At 42.3% G+C, this 19,498-nt stretch overlaps 1 protein-coding gene across 1 annotated transcript in view; it reads left to right on the top strand.

The window, feature by feature from the left end:
- Positions 1 to 19,498, top strand: part of MYOM3 (myomesin 3) — a 58,738-nt gene that overhangs the window by 37,640 nt on the left and 1,600 nt on the right. The window contains exons 21-35 of the mRNA XM_073318086.1: positions 297 to 453; positions 1,073 to 1,182; positions 1,917 to 1,961; positions 2,460 to 2,596; positions 5,701 to 5,845; positions 6,989 to 7,048; positions 8,485 to 8,552; positions 8,845 to 8,955; positions 9,849 to 9,936; positions 12,056 to 12,094; positions 13,095 to 13,200; positions 14,089 to 14,252; positions 14,906 to 14,942; positions 16,827 to 16,849; positions 16,950 to 17,005. Of these exons, the coding sequence (XP_073174187.1) occupies positions 297 to 453; positions 1,073 to 1,182; positions 1,917 to 1,961; positions 2,460 to 2,596; positions 5,701 to 5,845; positions 6,989 to 7,048; positions 8,485 to 8,552; positions 8,845 to 8,955; positions 9,849 to 9,936; positions 12,056 to 12,094; positions 13,095 to 13,200; positions 14,089 to 14,252; positions 14,906 to 14,942; positions 16,827 to 16,849; positions 16,950 to 17,005 (1,346 nt within the window). The remainder of the gene's footprint in view (positions 1 to 296; positions 454 to 1,072; positions 1,183 to 1,916; positions 1,962 to 2,459; positions 2,597 to 5,700; positions 5,846 to 6,988; positions 7,049 to 8,484; positions 8,553 to 8,844; positions 8,956 to 9,848; positions 9,937 to 12,055; positions 12,095 to 13,094; positions 13,201 to 14,088; positions 14,253 to 14,905; positions 14,943 to 16,826; positions 16,850 to 16,949; positions 17,006 to 19,498) is intronic.

Here is a 19,498-nt window from a genome sequence, read left to right as displayed (position 1 = left end):
GGTCAGGGACCCTATGCTCTGGGTATCCCTAACCCTCCAACTGCCAGAAGCTGGAACTGGATGACAGGGGATGGATCATTCAAAATTGCCCTGTTCTGTTCATTCCCTCCGAAGCATCTGGCACTGGCCACCATCAGAAGACAGGATACTGGGCCAGATGGACTGTTGGTCTGACTCAGTATGGCCGTTATGTTCTTATTTTACAACCTCCTTTGGAAGCCTATTCCAGTGCTTAACTATCTTTATAGTTAGAAAGTTTTTCCTAATGTTTCCAAAATTTTGTTTCTCTTATGCAGGCACAAATGAGATTGAACTGGGAGTGGACAAAGAGGGCTTTATTTACATGGCCTTTGAAACTCCTGATATGTGTGACACTTCTGAATTTATCTGGTCAAAGGATTATGAGGGACCTCCAGATCCTAACCGAGTCGGAACTGAAGATAAAGGCAACAAGTAAGTGGGCAATGTACATTGGGAAAATGAGTGTCGGAAAGTGGGGCAGAGGACTGTTTACACACTAAGCTGGGGAAAACATCAGGACAAAATATTTTCCAGAGAAATGATGGAAAGCAAAGCTTTCAACCTCCCAACCCAAATGTTCAACCTCTCCATTAGAGATGGTTGAAGAACCAGTATGGAAAATGTAAGATCCTTCCTCTCGCCCTTCAAACCTCAGATAAACATTTGTACTTTTACAACACATCTGACAATGAACCCAAACTTCCAATCTTATTAGGAACACTAACACTAACCAGAGAACACTGCTGATGATACATCAGGGATGAATTTGACCCATTGCTTTTATTTCCCAAGCATATCTGGACTACTGTCCTGACTTCCAAATCCAGAGCCCATGATGTGTGGAGCTCAGTTAGGCCTTGAGCATCACAGAAAGGAAGAATCAGAGTTGTTCTTCTGCTAACGCTTTAAGACATTTTGGCTGTGCTACTCCCACAGTGGCATTCAAATTACTACATGTTTGCTCCTCTAGATTTACAAACTATGTTGCGTTGTCCTCTCAAATAGCCCCATTTTAGACAGACCGCTACTGTGTTTCTTTTTCTTCTTCAAGATCTAAACTCATACTGAAAAATGCATCAGAAAAGGATCTGGGGACATATTCAGTGGAGGTAACTGATGTAGATGATGAGATCTCCGCCAGCCATACTTTAACCCAGGAAGGTAAAAATCCCTCATTACAAATATCTTCCCATGGGCTGTAATTTGTTAATTCTGAATGGCTGGGCAAAAGCTCTTCCCAGACCTTTAGGAGAAGAAGTGGTGCCACATAATGGGAATAGAAAGGAGACTTCCTATCCTTTAAATGGCCAGATGTGACTGATTACTCCTATGGTATGAGAACTTGAAGGTCATGACATATGGCATGAGAAAAGAAATGTTCTCACAGCCTCAGGGCTTGTCTACACTTAAAATGCTACAGTGGCACAGCGCTACCTACGCCAACAGGAGAATGCCTCCCATCAGCGTAGCTAATCCACCTCCTTGACAGGCAGTAGCTAGGTTGATAGAAGAATTCCTCTGTCAACATAGTGCTGTCTACATGGGGATTTAGATTGGTTTAACAACACTGATCAGGGGTGTGGATTTTTCACACATCTGGCCAACATAGATAAACTGACCTAATTTTCTAGCGTAGACTAGGCCTCAGAGTTTTGCATATTACCACAACATCACAGTAATTTAGGCTTTTCTTTAAAGCTGTTTCTCTAACTGATGCCAGCATTGGATATTATTTTCCCAGCTTCATAATCCCTTCAACTATGACTTGTTTTGTACCTGTTAAGGACTACTTGACTGGATGATGAAGGGTCTGTTAACAAGATGAATTGATAATGAGTTGTGGTTTCAGTTTGGCTTTACTGATCTAAGTCCTGTGCTGTTCTTTGCATTTTCAGAACTGGACAATTTGCGGAAAATTAGTCATGAAATCAGAAACCCATGTAAGTTGAACTAGTGGCACCAGGCATTTGGGAACATCATACACAGACTTTCCTGGGGACTGTGGGAAGACTTTTGTGTGCCAGTGGGAATTGCATGCCTGGGAGTTGTGTGCCTGGGAGTTAAGCCAGCAGGAGTTTGATCTCTTGGTAGGGCCACCCAAGCTGGACAGGTCAATGGGGAGGGACTAGACAAAGAGCCATCCACTGGCCCTCCAGGCTGGGGGTTGAATGATAGCTTTTTTATTAGGCTAGGTCGTTGGCTTAAGTTATGGAAAGACAATATGGTAGTCATTCCAACAAAGAGCATAATAGACAGGGATGGAGGAGCCTTGTTTGTGCCCAAAGTGTCATCTGATCGCATGGGAAGGATTTAGATTCAAATATAATGCACAGTAAGGGTGAAATTGAGATCAGTATCTAAACTCCAACTGATACCATTGGATCAGGATTTTATCCTAAATCCTCAACCATGACCAGCCACATTCCCTCTCCTTCCAGTGATTGAGCTGATCTCCGGGTGGAACATCGAAGTCCTTGAGAAAGGAGAAGTGCGTCTGTGGCTGGAGGTGGAAAAGCTGTCGCCAGAGGCAGAGCTGCATTTAATCTTCAATGGGAAGGAGCTTTCAAGCACTCCGGTACGTGTGTTCCTTCTAAACTCCCAACGTGTGCGTGACTTCCTCTGACCCGTCTTCACAATGGGCTAGACTGTCTCTATGAAACCAGAGCTCAGAGGAGATCATTGAATCAGAAGCCCATTGTTTCCCATCACATATTTTTATGCTTCGTCTTTTCAAAGACTCCGGGCTTCATTCCCCACCGTGCCCCAGTGGTCTGAGAGAGAGCCAGTCACTGTTCCCGGATTCTCAGCTGTCAAGTCTCAACATTAGTTAAAGTCTATGATGTAACGTCCCTTGGGCATCTTGTGCCAGCAGAGAACTGAACATGAGAGAACCTCACTCCACCCTAACCCCTTCCCATCCCCATTCCTGACACACACCCTACATCCCCTTATGCTGAGAAGGGGGTTGGGAGCTGCAATGAAGAATATGACACAGTCAGGCAGCAGAGCTACCTCTGCCGTCTTTGCACTAGCAGACTTTCTCCCCGAACAAGGGGGTTCTCCAGGGGCAATCTCCAACCATTTTAAGTTCACTTTACATGATAAGCGAGCTTGGTGCACCAAAGAATCCAGTCTCCCATGACTAATTTAGTCCTGGTGTGAGCATGTGCTAAGAAATACTGTCTTTGCCAGTTAGATGAGGGGGAGGCTTAATGCTGCCCTTCTGTACTACCCAGCAAGCCTGGCTGATTTTCACACCCATCTTTGAGTTGGCTGTGTATAAATCTTCTGGCTTTTGAGAGCAGATGCATGTAACCCATTTCCAAATTGCAGACATTGAAAATAACATTGCATCATGTGTCGCAAAGTACTCTTGCATTGTTGTACATTTAAAAGAACATATTAACCCCTTTTTGGCCCTCCCATCCCAAAACCTAATGCTATATATGTTTTAAAAAGTATTTACTCTGTGGGACTCGACGGTTCAGAATTAAGAAAAGGATAATGGAACTATTCACCTGTGGTTCAAATGCAGTCTAACAATGTCAAAATAACAAAGTCATGGGTGTTTTGTGATAGGCAAAACCTGAAGCCTCTCCTAGCCTTTGTTGCCATGTGTTCTCCAGAGACAGAAAGTGTCTAGCAACATTCTTTGAGGCTTTCCCTATGCAATCACTATCTTTCCTCAACTGTGTGGTTTATGTGGTAATGCATGATTAAACAGTGCATGTCAAGCTCTTTGTATTGGTAATATTTGCTTGCGGCAAACAGGTTGGCCACGACTAATGATGACAGCTAACATTTTTAAACGTCTGATGGATTTAAGCGTGTGTATATATAAATGTTCCTGGTATATTAGTGAGTGCACAGTGCCATGGGGTGGAGGTGTTACCCTCACTACCACCCAGAGGTGTGACTACTTGCAACACATGGCTGCTGCTTTCAGGAGCTCTTTTTCATTACATAAAAATCCATGTGATCGCACAGAATCCTGGCGAGTTGGGAGGTTTAATACGCAGCAAGGGAGAATCTATTGTACTATGTGTTACAGTGGAAACCTCTTAGGCTGTGTTCTCCACAGAAACACCCTGCCACAAGCAGGTTCCCCTGTGCTGATGTGAAAACCCAGTACACAAATGCATATGGACTTTTAATAGAAAACAAAATTCATTTGGGAGTCAAGTCCTGGACCATGATTACACCAGAGTAAGGGATGGGCATGAGGAGGGAGAGGGTTTGTTGGCCCCATTGTAGCCCTGGGTGTGTCTACACTGCAAAAAAGAAAAAAAAAGGTACATTTTTAACTTGGGTTAAAATAGCAATGAAGACATGAAAATAGACAAAGAAAATAACAGAACGCCACTAGCCGTCACCTTCAGCCCCCAACTAAAACCTCTCCAGCGCATTATCAAGGATCTACAACCTATCCTGAAGGACAACCCATCATTCTCACAAATCTTGGGAGACAGGCCAGTCCTTGCCTACAGACAGCCCCCCAACCTGAAGCAAATACTCACCAGCAACTACATACCACACAACAGAACCACTAACCCAGGAACCTATCCTTGCAACAAAGCCCGTTGCCAACTGTGCCCACATATCTATTCAGGGGACACTATCACAGAGCCTAATCACATCAGCCACACTATCAGAGGCTCGTTCACCTGCACATCTACCAATGTGATATATGCCATCATATCCCTCTGCCATGTACATTGGACAAACTGGACACTTTCTACATAAAAGAATAAATGGACACAAATCAGATGTCAAGAATTATAACATTCATAAACCAGTCGGAGAACACTTCAATCTCCCTGATCACGCGATTACAGACATGAAAGTTGCAATATTACAAAAGAAAAACTTCAAAACCAGACTCCAGTGAGAGACTGCTGAATTGGAAATTATTTGCAAATTGGATACAATTAACTTAGGCTTGAATAGAGACTGGGAGTGGCTAAGTCATTATACAAGGTAACCTATTTCCCCTTGCTTCCCCCCCCCCCACACACACTGTTCCTCAGACATACTTGTTAAACCCTGGATTTGTGCTGGAAATGGCCCACCTTGATTATCATACAAATTGTAAGGAGAGTGATCACTTTAAATAAGCTATTACCAGAGGAGAGTGGGGTGGGGGGAGAGAAAACCTTTTGAAGTGATAAACATCCATTTTTTCATGGTCTGTGTGTATAAAACATCCTCACTGCATTTTCCACTTTATGCATCCGATGAAGTGAGCTGTAGCTCAGGAAAGCTTATGCTCAAATAAATTGGTTAGTCTCTAAGGTGCCACAAGTACTCCTTTTCTTAATGAAGACATGGAGACTCGACTTCTAACTTGGGTTAGCAACTCAAGTTTTATCCCAGGCTCCCTTGCAGGGTTTCCCTTGAGCTGCTAACCCGAGTTAAGAACCAAGCTGCCATGTCTTCACTGCTATTTTTACCCAAGTTAGCTAACCTGCGTTAAGAATACACCTTTTATAGGCAGTGCAGTCATACCACAGGTATCCAGGGCAAATATACCAGGGTGGTTCTACAGGTGTAGAGCGAAGCCAGGCTCTGTAGCTCCAGCCAGACTCTATGTTGAAGACGGCATGGGGCTAGGATTTGATGCTGGAATGATTTCCCTATGAAAAACTGACCAATTTACCACCAATACTTTGTTTTACGTAGACACATAAGATAAACTTTGACAAAGCAAACGGCCTCATAGAACTAATAATCCAGGACTTCTGTGATGACGATAAGGGGACGTACACAGCCCAGCTGCAAGATGGAAAAGCTAAAAACCAGTTCACTCTGGCTCTCATTGATGACAGTAAGTAGAGATTCAGGGCTTAATCCAAAGCCCACTGAACTCAGTGGGAGTTTTTCTACTGACTTCAGTACATTTTGGATCAGAACCTTAGAGCAAGTGCCAGCTAATGGCCACAAATGGTTTCCCACAGTTATATTGTGGGTAGTGATTGAAGGTATCAAGTATTTATTTTAATGCATTTATTCAAAAGCCAGGAATCGGTCTTCCAGTAGAAGCTATCTGAATGGCTCCTTAGCACAGATCCAAGACTTTAGTTTTATATCTGGAGTCCTGGATAATAATCTTTGGCCCTGCTAGAACATCACAGCCATGGATCTGTGTTCATATATTTTCTTCTTTATTTGCTGTATACACATAATTCCCTCACAACAAACTATCTATTGACACACAGGGATTGATGGTGTGTACTGTGATTTTTAGTCATTTTAACTTATCATAACATTGGCCTGAAAATTCAAGGACGTTAACAACTACATTTGAATAAGTGCAATAAAGAAACTGCAGTGAATAGAGAAAGTCCATATGGAAAAGAGAACGGAGCTCTGTAAGGTGAACAGATAGGCCCATATGTGCAAGTGTACAGAAACATTTTTGGCTCTTTATGAACAGAAAGTTGCAGTTTTCCAGTCTAAATTCTTCCCTAAATAATACTGTAGCCTTTATTTGACAGTTCTCATTTTTAAACAGTTTGGCGATTGTTTTTAATCTTATTGGATTGAGTCTCTTGATGTCTGAATCTGTATTTCTAATATTTCTCCCTTGAAAAGTTGCAAGTTCCAGGACTCCATCGTGTATTCTTTACATACCCCACAAAACTCCTATTTAAACCGATGGGAGCTTCCACTGCCTAAAGATCAGCTCTTAAAAGCAAATTCACTGTATCTTCTTGAAAATAAATATTACATTCTGAGCTGCTAGCAGCATGAAAGGCTAATAGAGCTAACCTTGCCATGGATTCTATACTGAAGAACAGAGTTTAACTGAGGCTGGAGAGATGGCTCTTAGAAATATCATACACTGTATGTGTTTTAGAGTAACATCCTTCCCGGTTAGGAATCTATACCAAGTTACATGGAAAGGGGTTGTAATGGTTGTTTCAATGCCCTTTTGTTGACCCTGATCTGTCACTGTTTGTTCTTTCAGGTTTTGATAAAGTTGAGGCGGAGGCTGATGCTAAGCGGAGAGACTGGAGGAGAAAGCAAGGTAAGATAGCCTCAAGGTCACTGACTTTGCCAGGACTGGTGAAAAGTTGGTGAAAGCTGAAACAAGGATATTCTACTGAGAGCCCAAACAATAAGTGAAAAGTAAATTGCTCTCTTCAGTATACTCTTATTTAAACTGCTTGCTGGACTAAGATAGAGCATTTTATTTTAGGTTACTGTTTTCTGGCCATTAAAAATCAAATAAAATCAAAGTTTGATTTGTTTTAATAGTTCGAGGCATGTGACCAGCTGTCTCTGGAAGAGGGCCCCTGAACCAACACCCTGACTCTGAACATGCCTGAGATTCAGAAAAGGTCCAGTTCAGATGGGACTCAGGTCCATCTTTATCTCCTGGTGGAAAGCAGAGAATGTGGAAATCTTCACTGTCAATGGGAACAGTACATTCCCCTGTCTCCCTCCCCTACCTTGTGGCTGATGTATGAATAATGAGTATAAAAAAGCTGTTTTCATGGAAAAGAGTAGCTGATTCATAGATTCCAAGTCCAGAGAGACCTTTGTGATCATCTAGTCTGGCCTGCTGCATAACACAAGCTATATAGAACTCCCCCAAAATGATTACTAGAGCAGAACTTTTAGAAACACATCCAATCTTGATTTTAAAAGTGTGAGTGGTAGGGAATCCACCACAACCCTTGATAAATTGTTCCAATAGTTAATTGTTCTCACCATTAAAAATTTACACCTTATTTCCAGTCTGAATTTGTCTAGCTTCAACTTCCAGATATTGGACCGAGTTATACCTTTCTCTGGTAGATTGAAGAGCCCATTATTAAATATTTGTTTCCCATGTAGGTACTTATAGACTGTAATCAAGTCACCCCAAGCCTTCTCTTTGTTAAGATAAATAGATTGAGCTCCTTCAGGCCATCACTGTAAGGCAGGTTTTCTAATCCTTTAGTCATTATCATGGCTCTTCTCTGAACCCTCTCCAATTAGTCAACATCCTTTTGAATTGTGGGCACCAGAACCAGATTAAAAATGGACAGATGAATTTGCCTTTTAATTGGGTTCACAGGTAGTTCATAGCAGGAGAGCAGATTGGAATATTTACACATTATCTATTCCATTGCCCTCCACCTGCAGAATATCCATAATCTTTCAATATTGACCTGACACTCAACCTAAATGAAAGGAGTAATTGGAGAGCATAATCTACCAGCATTTTAAGAAAAGTCCTGTTAGTCACCACAAGAACTACTGTCCTCGGGAACTTTTTAAAATTATACATCTAACATTATGGTGCCTACTGCATATAAAATACAAATTCCATAAAATTGGAACACGGAAGAGTTAAATACAAGGAGGACAGTGCTGTGATTTACCACTAGATGGAGCCATTGCATGGTCTAATATTAAAAGCAGACCTGCAGGAAGGACTAGGAAGACTGGTTTTTTGTTTTGTTTTTTTACTTGTAGGTCCTCATTTTATAGAGAATTTGCAGTGGAAGGTTACTGAGGATTGTGAAGTTCTGCTGATGTGCAAGGTAAGTATTACTATACAATTGTTACTGTGTACAGTAGCATCCATCTATTGTTAATATAGATGTGCATTTTAAGGAGACTGCATAAATAACACCAGCTCTAACTAATTGATATTTGCCTACTGATAAAAGGCAAGATCCTGGAAGTAAATACTAACAGCTTTGGAAAACAAGGGGGAAAGCTTCACCTAATACTGAGGGAATCCCCTGGGACAGCTGAAGTCTCATAATTAGAAAGACATCCTTGCATTCAGAAAGATCAGTATTCTGACTGCTAAACCTTTACTTCGAACAGGCAACAAACATGAAAAAAGACACCAACTTTAAATGGTTCTTGGATAAAAAAGCACATTTGGACGGTCTGTATGATCCGCAGACTGGGACTGGAACTCTTCGGATTAAAAAGGTGAAAAACATAATGCAATTGGGGGCATTCGTGATACCACTTCAACATGCAATAAATGTGGGTAGATATTACTAAGATATTATTATTATTATCATTTACTGTTTGTTTCTGGCAGTACCCACAGTGTGCTAGGCACTCTTCAAATACAGAATAAAGCATGAAAAAAAAAAACAGCAAAGGCTGGAAGATAAAGCCAGAGAAATTCAAATTAGAAATAAGGCTCATATTTTTAACAGTGAGAGTGATTAACCATTGGAACAAAATCCCAAGAGAAGGGGTGGATTCTCCTTCTCTATAAGTCTTCAGATCAAGACTGGATGCCTTTCTGTGAGAGGCTTTGGTCAAACACAAGTTATTGGGCTCAATACAGGAGTAACGGGATGAAATTATATGGCCTGTGATCTGCAGGAGCTCACTCTAACTGATGTAATGGTCCCTTTTGCCCTTAAAAATCAATGAATCCTTGACCCACAGAGCATCAACAGGTGAATGAAGGGGGCTCTGTGGTAGAGTTAATGAACTAGAGTTTTGTCTGTGCAGAGTTATCCTGCTTGGTCTCAGTTTTTCAACTTAATTTCAAATAAACCATTTCCGTATAAAAAACCAGTATATACATAAGCGTGAGTGGCAATCTCTGCTTAGATGAGATCCAGGACCATCAATATACATCAATCCTGCAGGTGAAGACTGATGTGTATCAATACGGCTGCATGGGGGAAGCTTGCAAGGGGCTGCTTTCATTCTAGTCAATACTGTTGTTAACTCACCAAATTCACCCAGATGACCGGGGGAAATTCACCAGTACATTACAAACAGAGCTCTGATCTCACCCGCCCAAAACTGTCCCATACTTTAGTGATCTGGGAAATTTCCATTTTGAAATATTTTGCCAGCTTACCAGAGAGGATAAAGGAATATACAAAGCGGTTGTTTCTGATGACCGAGGAGAAGACATTACTGAACTTGATCTCAGTAAGGAAGGTAGGATGATTTCATACTAATAGGCAATATGTTACACTTTTTTATATATGTGTGTGTGTGTGAGTGATCAGGCTTTCAACACAGCTTTAAAATTAAACTTTCCACCTGTTTTAAGTGTTTTCTATAGTACTCATTATTTTAATATATAAATGCTTCCAAATGTAATCAGGTCTACATTATGAGCTCTCTAGTGGACTTCGAGAGTTTTCTACTCTTTTCTCTTCTCTGGTACAGGAGGCTATGTATTCCTTTATATATGTATGTTGTAAATTTCAAGCATAAGAAGTATTTAAATGTGGGATTAGGATCAGAAAATGTACCAGGTACAAATAGCCCCTTTTTACTTACTATGGTCCTGATCCAAAGCCCACTGAAGTCAATGGATCAAATCCCCTGGCTATTCCTTGCATGTGTCTCTGTCATATGCAAGTTTAAACTCCTGCTAGTTCTGCAGATCCTCAAAAGTGAGGGAAAAGCAAAATGGGTACTGTTTTCCATTGTGCAGCCTCAACAAAACTGAGTTTCTGATTGCAGAATCTTTAGTACCAGTGATGTCAAATGCAAAAAGGACACTTTTACTTTCAACCCCCTGCTTTAATTAGCAGTGCTGTGAATTCTTCTAGAAGTTAGAGAGTAGATGTTAGCGGGCTTATTCCTTCACCCACTTACTTCCCTGGTCCTTCTCGCATGAACAGAGAGCAACAATACCCAAAGTCCAAAGGTGCAAACAATTCGATGTTTATTGGGGTGAACTTCCAGCAAGCATGATTCCAGTTTCCTTCCTTAGTATCCTCCTTCCCAGCTCTGACACCACAGAGCCTTACACCTGTGTCCCTGTTCCCATTCCTACCCTTAGCCAAACATGATTCCAACTTCCTTACTCCCATTCCCTGTTCCCATTTCCCCCTTTAGCAAAACATTCCCTGTTCCCATCTCCCACACACCCACCCACACCCACCCACTTCCTCATTGACTACAGATTATATAGTAAAACTTGAGTTCTGCTTAGCTATACCTTAACCAATCATTTTCCTGAAATTTAACTAACCAATCCTAACATATTGTAACATGATTATGTAACCAATTATATCCCACCACCTTAATTAGTTTACACCCAGCAAAATTAATTATACAGCAGACAGGAACAATCACAGAACCAGACAGAGATTATACAGACAAACAATAGCAAAGTGGGAACTATAATGACAAGACAATACAGAAGTGAGGATTTCACATCCCAGCTATTGATAAGTGAGTTCTTGCCAGACAGGATGCTATCAAACTAAGTTTCCTTTTACATTTTCTAGGCACTTCCCTTTCTCTGGAGGTGATAGGAATACAATCCTGTCCTGATAATGCCTAACAGCCCAATAGCACCTTATTTCAGTGTGACTAGTTTGGAATGTGAGGATGTGACTGTTCACTTCCCAGCTTATGGCTGCCTCTGCTGCTTAGCCAAAGGCCTTAGCCTAAGAACAGGGCCTCAGACTATCACAGTAAGAGAAGGCCCTTACACCAGCAGATAGTGATTTTGATTCTTTCTTTTATACCTCTATAATTAGCCAAGTGATAAGAATACACCTAAATTCTTAGAGTATAGGCCTTTACAGACAGGCCTGAATATCTATATCCTAACAGTAAATATTGACAATCCTCCCAATGTCATTCCACACAGTCATTTTTCAAATCGTGACCATGCTATAAAACCTCTCGAGCAGCAGGGAACAGAAGGAGTGAAACTCAAAGGTATTCCGAGCATTTAAACTCAGCAGGAATTAGGAGACTTTTTTCCCCAGGCTTTAAACTCTGCCATGTCATCTGGCATCTATCATTTAATCCTGATAGGTAAATTTGTATCCCATGCTAGATACATCACTGTGTATGCTGAATGTTAAGGAAGCTGACAACATCTGAATAAAGTAAGATATGTCCAACATGTAGAAATAAATGAGTCAATGGCAAAAACTTTATAGCCAGTGAAGTTTACCAATAGGAAAACACAACAAAATAAATACCATATACAGTAGGTTTTATGATCTGAAGAGGCTGTTGGTGAATCAGATGCACATTGCTAGTGAACGTATTTATGGCTGATTGAAGCTTCTTTCTGTGTGTGCAGGGTTTGAAGACATTCTCAAAGAGCTCTGCAGGGTTAGTGGTAAGTCTGTTTCTCATCTGCTTCAAACTGTAAAAATAATACTTAGCAGAGGTATGTAACTATTATCCCTACTGTACAGATGGGGAAACTGAGGCAGAGGGAGGCAAAGTGATTTGCCCATGGTGGGAGAAAGAGCTGGTCTCAGGGCTAGGATTGGGACTTAGGAGTTGTCCTTTGTTCGATCAAGAGGCCACTCCTTTCCCTCTGAAGTAAAACTCCTCTGTGTTGTAAAGGCAGCAAATGGGGAAGTAAAATGAATGGGGAACAGGAGGCATTTAGACTCTGCTGTGGGTTTGGGGGAATTTGGGGAATTGAAGTGTGGGGACAACAGTCAGTAAACAGCTGGAAATGAGAGGAAGGGGAAGAGCAGTGAGCTGAAGGCAGGGCTGCTGCAGCAGGTGAGAGAGGAGTTCTACTCCTGTTTTTCACCTGATCCTCCCAGAAGGGCAGGAAATGTTATCTCTTTAACTCTTGCTATGATCTGTTATTTCTGCCCAGACACCTGCAGTTGTCACATTCTAACATCAAAGTGAGCTGAGACCTAAGTCTCTCTGGCCTTGTCTATAGTAGGGAATGTGCCCATTGCTGACAATGGGTTCAGCTGGCCTGGTGCAGTATAGACCCGAGCAAATCCCGTTCAGAAAGCATCATTAAACCCTGCACAGAGCAGGCCTAGATGATGTGGTGGTAAAAATGTTACTCTACCCACATCATTGGTGGCTGCCCCAGTATTAGAACAATGAAAGGTGAGGTTGAGAGAAGGCCCTAATGTGTCTATGGGACCTCCTCTACTTAGGATCCAAGCCTCTGGAGGAAGTATGCACATTTCTGCTGGGTGGAAGCCGTAGCGCCTTCATATGCTGGAACGCCATGTCGCTTTCAGCTGCCCGTGTTCTCCAAACAGGGTGAAACATTAGGTTCTTTTTAAAAAAAAAAAATTGCCAGTATATAGACTGGCTGGTCACCCAGTGAAATTCCAGTCTTTGAATTCTCTTCTTAGCCCTTTCTGCTAAACCTCTGAAAGTCCAGCCAACTGCAGAAGGCATTCGAATCTACAGTGAAGTGAAGTACTACATGGACTACATGAAAACAACCTGGTATCACAAGTATGTACTTCAGATATGCTAGCAAGGCTCATAACATATGGACAGTCTGTATTATCTGTCATGGAAATTAAAGCACATTGGCTGAGATCCTCAAAGTATTGTAGGCTCCTAACATCCACTCAAATCAATGGGAGTTAGGGGCCTAAATACCTTTGAGGATCGGGATCATTGTGCGCGAACCTGCACTCCTTGAAGACAGTGGGGGATTCGTCGGAATGAGGATTGCAGGATTGGGGGGATAAGGGGTTTTAAATTCAACTGTCTCTTTACATTGAATCGTGTGTGGGAACTCGTCAGTTACCAATCATGTTCTATTTATTTTCTGCTGCACAAGTACTCCTGGGTGATGATTTCACTGGTGTGATAATGATACTATCAAATGACAGGTTAGCTACAGACATGGGAGGATGTATTTTTTTAAAGTACTTTGTCTGTGCAGCTTTATACTTCTCTGAATGACCGCCTCATCCCACTCTGAATAACTAAATGCTACTCCTGCTTCGCATTTATACACCCTTTTATTTGAGCATATCAAAGTTCTTTCCCAACATTAGTTAATTTGGCCTCACAACACCCTTACAGAATAGACCCATTTTCCAGATAGGCAAAATTTAGATGTGAAAGGGCCAAATTTTCAACGGTATTGAGGTTTGGGCTTTTGAAAATCCCACTAGGTGCCTTTCTGCATGTTTAGGTGCCCAAATACCCTTCAAAATCCAGCCCTAAGAGACTTGCCCACAGTGAGTCTATGGCCATCAGGAATAGAACCCCCGAGTCCTAGCTCCCAGTCTCTTGTTCTAAGCAATAGATCCTAAAAAGTCAGTTTAATCTCAAAACTTGTGCAATTTTACTTCAATGTTGTTAAAATGATATAATTTGTTTCCTTAGGGAGAAGCGACTAGAAAGTGGTGAGAGGCTGAAAAGCGGAAGTACAATGGACCAGATCTGGCTACACATACTGAACCCCACGGATTTGGATAAGGGAAAATATACCCTGGAAATATTCGACGGGAAAGATTCTCACAGACTGTCAACTGACTTGTCTGGGAAAGGTGAACTGGAGCAGAAAATTTCTGTCTGAGGGAAGAGCTAAACACCTGTTACTTTCTGAGATTTCCTCCTCACTTGGGCCTTCAGGCTCATCTCCCTCATGCTGAGATGGGGCGCACAGAAGAGGGGGAACTCTGTGAAGTGCCAAGGGGATGGTATGCTGTGAGGAGGGGGAGTGGAGGGAAGTGCACAGAGGAGGGTCATGTGCAGCATGGGCAGAGTAGCTAATGGCAGGAAGACTCCAACCCCCCTTAGGGATCATTACTGCCATGGGAGAGGAAGCTTCCAGAGAGTAGGGCTATCCTGAGAGATGACCCAAAATTGATTTGCTTTCCCCACAGACCCTTGGGGTTTGCAGGAAGCATCCCTGCCCCTCTCTTGGAGGAGAGAAAGTGACTCTCACTCTGCCACTGGGACCTCTCAGAGTTGTTCAGATTATTTTCCCCTTCCCTGGGGCTTCTCTATGGGAAGGGAGCATCAGGGCCTTGATCTTTTAGCAGCACATAAATAGATCACATGTTTCCTTGAGACAGCTATAAATACTGTTCTATGTGTGTCTCTACATGTCCCTATTATCACACACGTTAGGTTAAATCTATTAAATAACAAACCACAAACTGCACTTTCTTCTTAAAATCTCTTCTATTCCTTGCAGCTTTCGAAGAAGTAATGGCTGAACACCTACGGCTAAAGTGAGTTTCTTCTCAAATACTTTCACATTTGAAGCTGAACTAAATGTTTACATTTAAAGCTAAACTGCCTGGTTTATTTTTGTTAATAAATGAGACTCTGCAGCTTGGATTAACCTCCACGCTGCACATCCCACGGAGATCCAGTCCTGGCAGATTTCTCTTTTACAAAGAGCCTTGGTAATGTGAAAATTGCTAAATGCAGGAAATTATTCAAACCTCATATTTGCAGGGAGGAGAATGTCTGGGCAAGGTATAAGCAAGCCATAGCTTTGGAAGACAAGGCAAATTAAAATGAATTAGTGCCAAGGGAGAGAAGGTCCATATGCATTTAGATAATATCCTTCTTCACTTTAACCAACGTAAGTCAATGTGTGAGATGTTCAACAAAATAGAAAATAGCATTTTAGGACCCTGTTTGCCCTCACTGCTGTAAAGCAGATCCACACACACAGAGCCCCATTGCCCATGCAGAGGCCCATTGATATCACTAAGGCCCTGTTTGGGGCAAGAATCTGCCAGCATGGATCCAATTTCAGAATCAGGGCCTGTTTGCAACATCTAGGAAATGGATCCCATAGAGGGATGAATGGCTTAGGGTGTTGGTTATACTACAGTATCTTCTTCCACTAGAACTCTAGTTTAGAGGTTGCTCTGCTTGCTATCCACCAACTCTCACTACCTTTTGACAGCTGTGCAGTGGACCTGATGACGTGAGTTGGTGGATGCAGTCTAGACGCTGATGGACTGGGGCCCCTGTAGCAAAAGGCACAGTACACTAGTGGTGCCCACAGCCATACGCCCACTACGCACAGTACATATCATTGACAATGGCGAGGAGGAGCCGCACTGGCTGTCCACTGCCCACTCAGGTTTGGCCCCCACAGCCCCTCCATCACAACAGAGGGGCCACAAGGCCAAACCTAAGTAGGCGGTGGGTCACCCAGTGCTGCTTCTCCACAACATTGCCGTGGGGCCAGCTCCTGCACCAGGGCTCCCTCAAGGGGCCTGCCCAACCTCATCCGCTTCCAGCAGGCCCTGTCCCCTCTGAGGGGATGGGGAGCAACACTACACCTGGGCAGGCCAAGCTGGAAGGTGGGGGCTGAGTATGGCACTGGTGCAGGAGAGGCATAGGGGCCAGCAGCTACAGCAGGGATGGCTCCACAGGGATTGGCAGTATGAACCATGGGAAAAAATGTTGGGTCAGCAGAAAAGTCACTGCAGGATCATGGCCACTCCTAAGTCTGAGAGGCCTGGAAATGGAGTTCCCTCTCGCATGTAGGAGTGACCCTTCCAGATCAGGTTTGAGGCATGATGATGGGATCCCGTGAGGAAGCCTGCATTTCCTGGTCCCTGTGCGGTACCTCTTCTGTAGATACACAGAGGGCTTCCGCTTTCGAGACTGTCACTCTGGGACAGTTTTCAAAACTAAATTCACTTTTAAAGAAGAAGAAGTTTTCCTAGACATGAAGCTGAAACTCCGACATCAGCCTTTTCTTATAGTGACCAGCGAATCAGAAAGGACCTCTGATCCTTCTTGGGTGGAGCACTTGTGAGATCAAGCCTTAAGCAAACATTAGAGGAGCTGCATTATCCATTATCAAGAATTAAAAAATTTGTTTTCAACATGTCTCTCTAGTTCCAGAAACAGGCCAAAAAACCCTTCCTCATCCCCCCCACCCCAGAGGAAACCTAGAGAATCCCTGAAAATTTCAGACATTTTCCCTGTTCTAATATCTCACCTTACTGAACATCTTTGCTTTCACTTTGGAAGTGAAGTTCTCTATAGAAATTAGGGAACAGGTTCCTATTAAAAACATTCAGAGTACATATTTAATAAATAAAAAATACTACATTTATCTTCAATTATCTTTTTCTTACTTTCAGGGAAGCGCTGATAGCAGAAAAGAGTAAGTAAAGGAACGTTGCACATTCTCCTTGGTTCTGTCATACAGATCAAAGGGCCATACTGGTATGTAAAGTTGAACAGTCACATTTGTTCCTTCCCAGATCGTGCCAGAGTTGTTCAAGGTCTGCCAGATGTTGCCACCATCATGGAGGATAAGGTACTACTGAGGAACTGTATACCTATCATGGCCAGGTTGCACAGATGGCTGGCAGGAGGAACACAAGGAGCTTTCCCCTACCTTGTGTCCCCATATAGTGGATGGCCACCGCTGCAGTCCCTGTGCTTTCCTGAGCTATTGCAGTTGTCAGAGGCCTGGTGTGATACCCATTGCTAACAACACTGAGCAATATGATGGTGGGTGGTCCTTCCAGACACACACACCTTCTCTATAGGAGAAAATTTTGGGGGGTAGGGCGGGGGTTCCCTTTGAAATCCACAAATCTAGCTAGGCTTCAAGGTTCCATTTTTCTGAACTTGTGAAGTGCAAGGATAGTTTTAATGCTAACCATAGGAAAAGTTACATGAACATCTCTCTCCTTACTCAACTGCCCTCCTTAGACATTAGACCCTGGTTTTCAGGTGCTGACAATAGTATATGGTAGGTGTTTCACATGCCCCTAGTCTCCCTTCCCAATCCCTGCTTTAGGCTAACAACTTTAAATATGGGTCCTGATTCTTCTGTCACACTAGTCTTATAATCTATTGGGCTGGATTCTCCTTTACTCTAAGAGCACTGTGGCTGAGTAAAGAGGCTTTAAAATGACTGTAAATGTAATTTATGCCCACTTTAAGGTCCCTTTACACTGCCAGAGTGGTGTAAAGGGGCCTTAGCACAAATGAGAATCAGGCCCATTGACTTCAATGGAAGTATTCCTGATTTACCTGGGGAAAGTGGCAGAAGAAAGAATCCCATGTCTAAATCTCACTGACTGGCCAGTCCCATCAAAAATCCTAGCGGTTTCTGAGGTCACTTAAAATGCCTAACTTCTGTTTAGACACGTATAATCCAGGTTTTGAAAGCGATTAATATAAGCAACCTGCACTTCATGTAACCACAGCTGTGCCCACGGAACATGCAAGGAAGAGTAATTAAATTTTAACCATAACTGCCCTTTGTTTAAAGCTGCAGGCTGGAGAAGGTAATTCTATCTCATTGTGATGCTGTGACTTCTAAACAAAGATGCCTCCCTGCAGGGAAACCTACACCCCTGCAGGAGCTGTAGACAGGTTGCAGTTGGTGTGTTTGTACCATGTCAGACACACCATGGGCATGCACTAAATAAATAAAAATGTAGAGCAGCCATTCTCTCCATTCACATTATTCTGGTGTGTAAGACCCCTACACCTATCCAAAAAAAGATAAACCTGCCCAGCTTAACAGCCTGAGTAGCCATGATAATTTGTAATTTTAACAAGCTCATATGAAGTATTTAGGTTTTGCTTTGGTAGATTTGTTCACTAATAATATAAATCTTGCTCACCCCCTCAAGAACCTAGTTCTGCCACCTCTGATATACTTCTCAACTCAACTAGATCCTACTATTGAGGGACTCCTGTCTTGTATCATAATTAATAACTCCTTCATAGCCTAGAAACTAAAACAGCCTTGAATTTTATGGTCACATTAATGATCCTTAACATTTTGAAAACCGTTAAACATACTTCTATTGCTAATGGCCCCAAACAGAGTAGCAATGATTTCAGCTGCATGGATTCAATTTTCTATATGGCTAAATATTTGTGCACTTAAAAAATGTAGGTTTCAGAGGAACAGCCGTGTTAGTCTGTATTCGCAAAAAGAAAAGGAGTACTTGTGGCACCTTAGAGACTAACCAATTTATTTGAGCATGAGTTTCCACGGTAAACATCTGATGAAGTGAGCTGTAGCTCACGAAAGCTCATGCTCAAATAAATTGGTTAGTCTCTAAGGTGCCACAAGTACTCCTTTTCTTTTTAAAAAATGTAGTCTTCCATTTCCTGGCAAGCAAAATGGTATTGTAAGATCATGCTGTCCTAGGCACTAAATAGGAGAAGTACAATATCTGTTTTAGGTACAAAAATTGCTGGGATCAGAATCAGGCCCATAGACTTGTATTCTCAGACCACTGCCTCTCATGCTGACCATATCATCTCATGGTTTCCTCTTTACTTCCCATCTGTATCCAGCTGTTGTCTCTTGTCTTATACCTAAAGCTGTTTGGGGGCAGGGACCATCTTTTTGTTCTGTATTTGTACCACAGTGGGGTTCTGGTCAATGACTAGGTCTCCTAGGTAATACAAATAATTAATAAGAATGATAATACATGAGAGAGAATCTCATCTCTTGGGATCAACACAGCTAAAACAATACTGTGAACAATAATAATCCATAGCATTTATATGGTGCTTTCCATCTTCAAAGAACTTTAACAAATGTTAATCAGTTAATCCTCTCAAGTCCCTCTCTGGGGGAGATGAATAAGCAGTATGATCCCCATTTTACTCATGAGGAAACTGACACAGAAAAGTGGATAAGTAGCTTGCCTGAGGCCAGAGTGTCTGAGCTGATAAGAACTTATGAGTTCTTGGATCAGTGAAACTTGTGGTTTTTGGAGATCCATTTTTATCTTTTTCTTTGCCCAATTATACTTTAAGCCACTGGCTGTGAATT

Source organism: Lepidochelys kempii, chromosome 19, assembly GCF_965140265.1.
Source record: "Lepidochelys kempii isolate rLepKem1 chromosome 19, rLepKem1.hap2, whole genome shotgun sequence".
Taxonomy (NCBI): Eukaryota; Metazoa; Chordata; order Testudines; family Cheloniidae; genus Lepidochelys; species Lepidochelys kempii.
The sequence above is the reverse complement of the archived record's forward strand: the minus strand, read 5'-3'. Positions and strand labels throughout refer to the sequence as shown.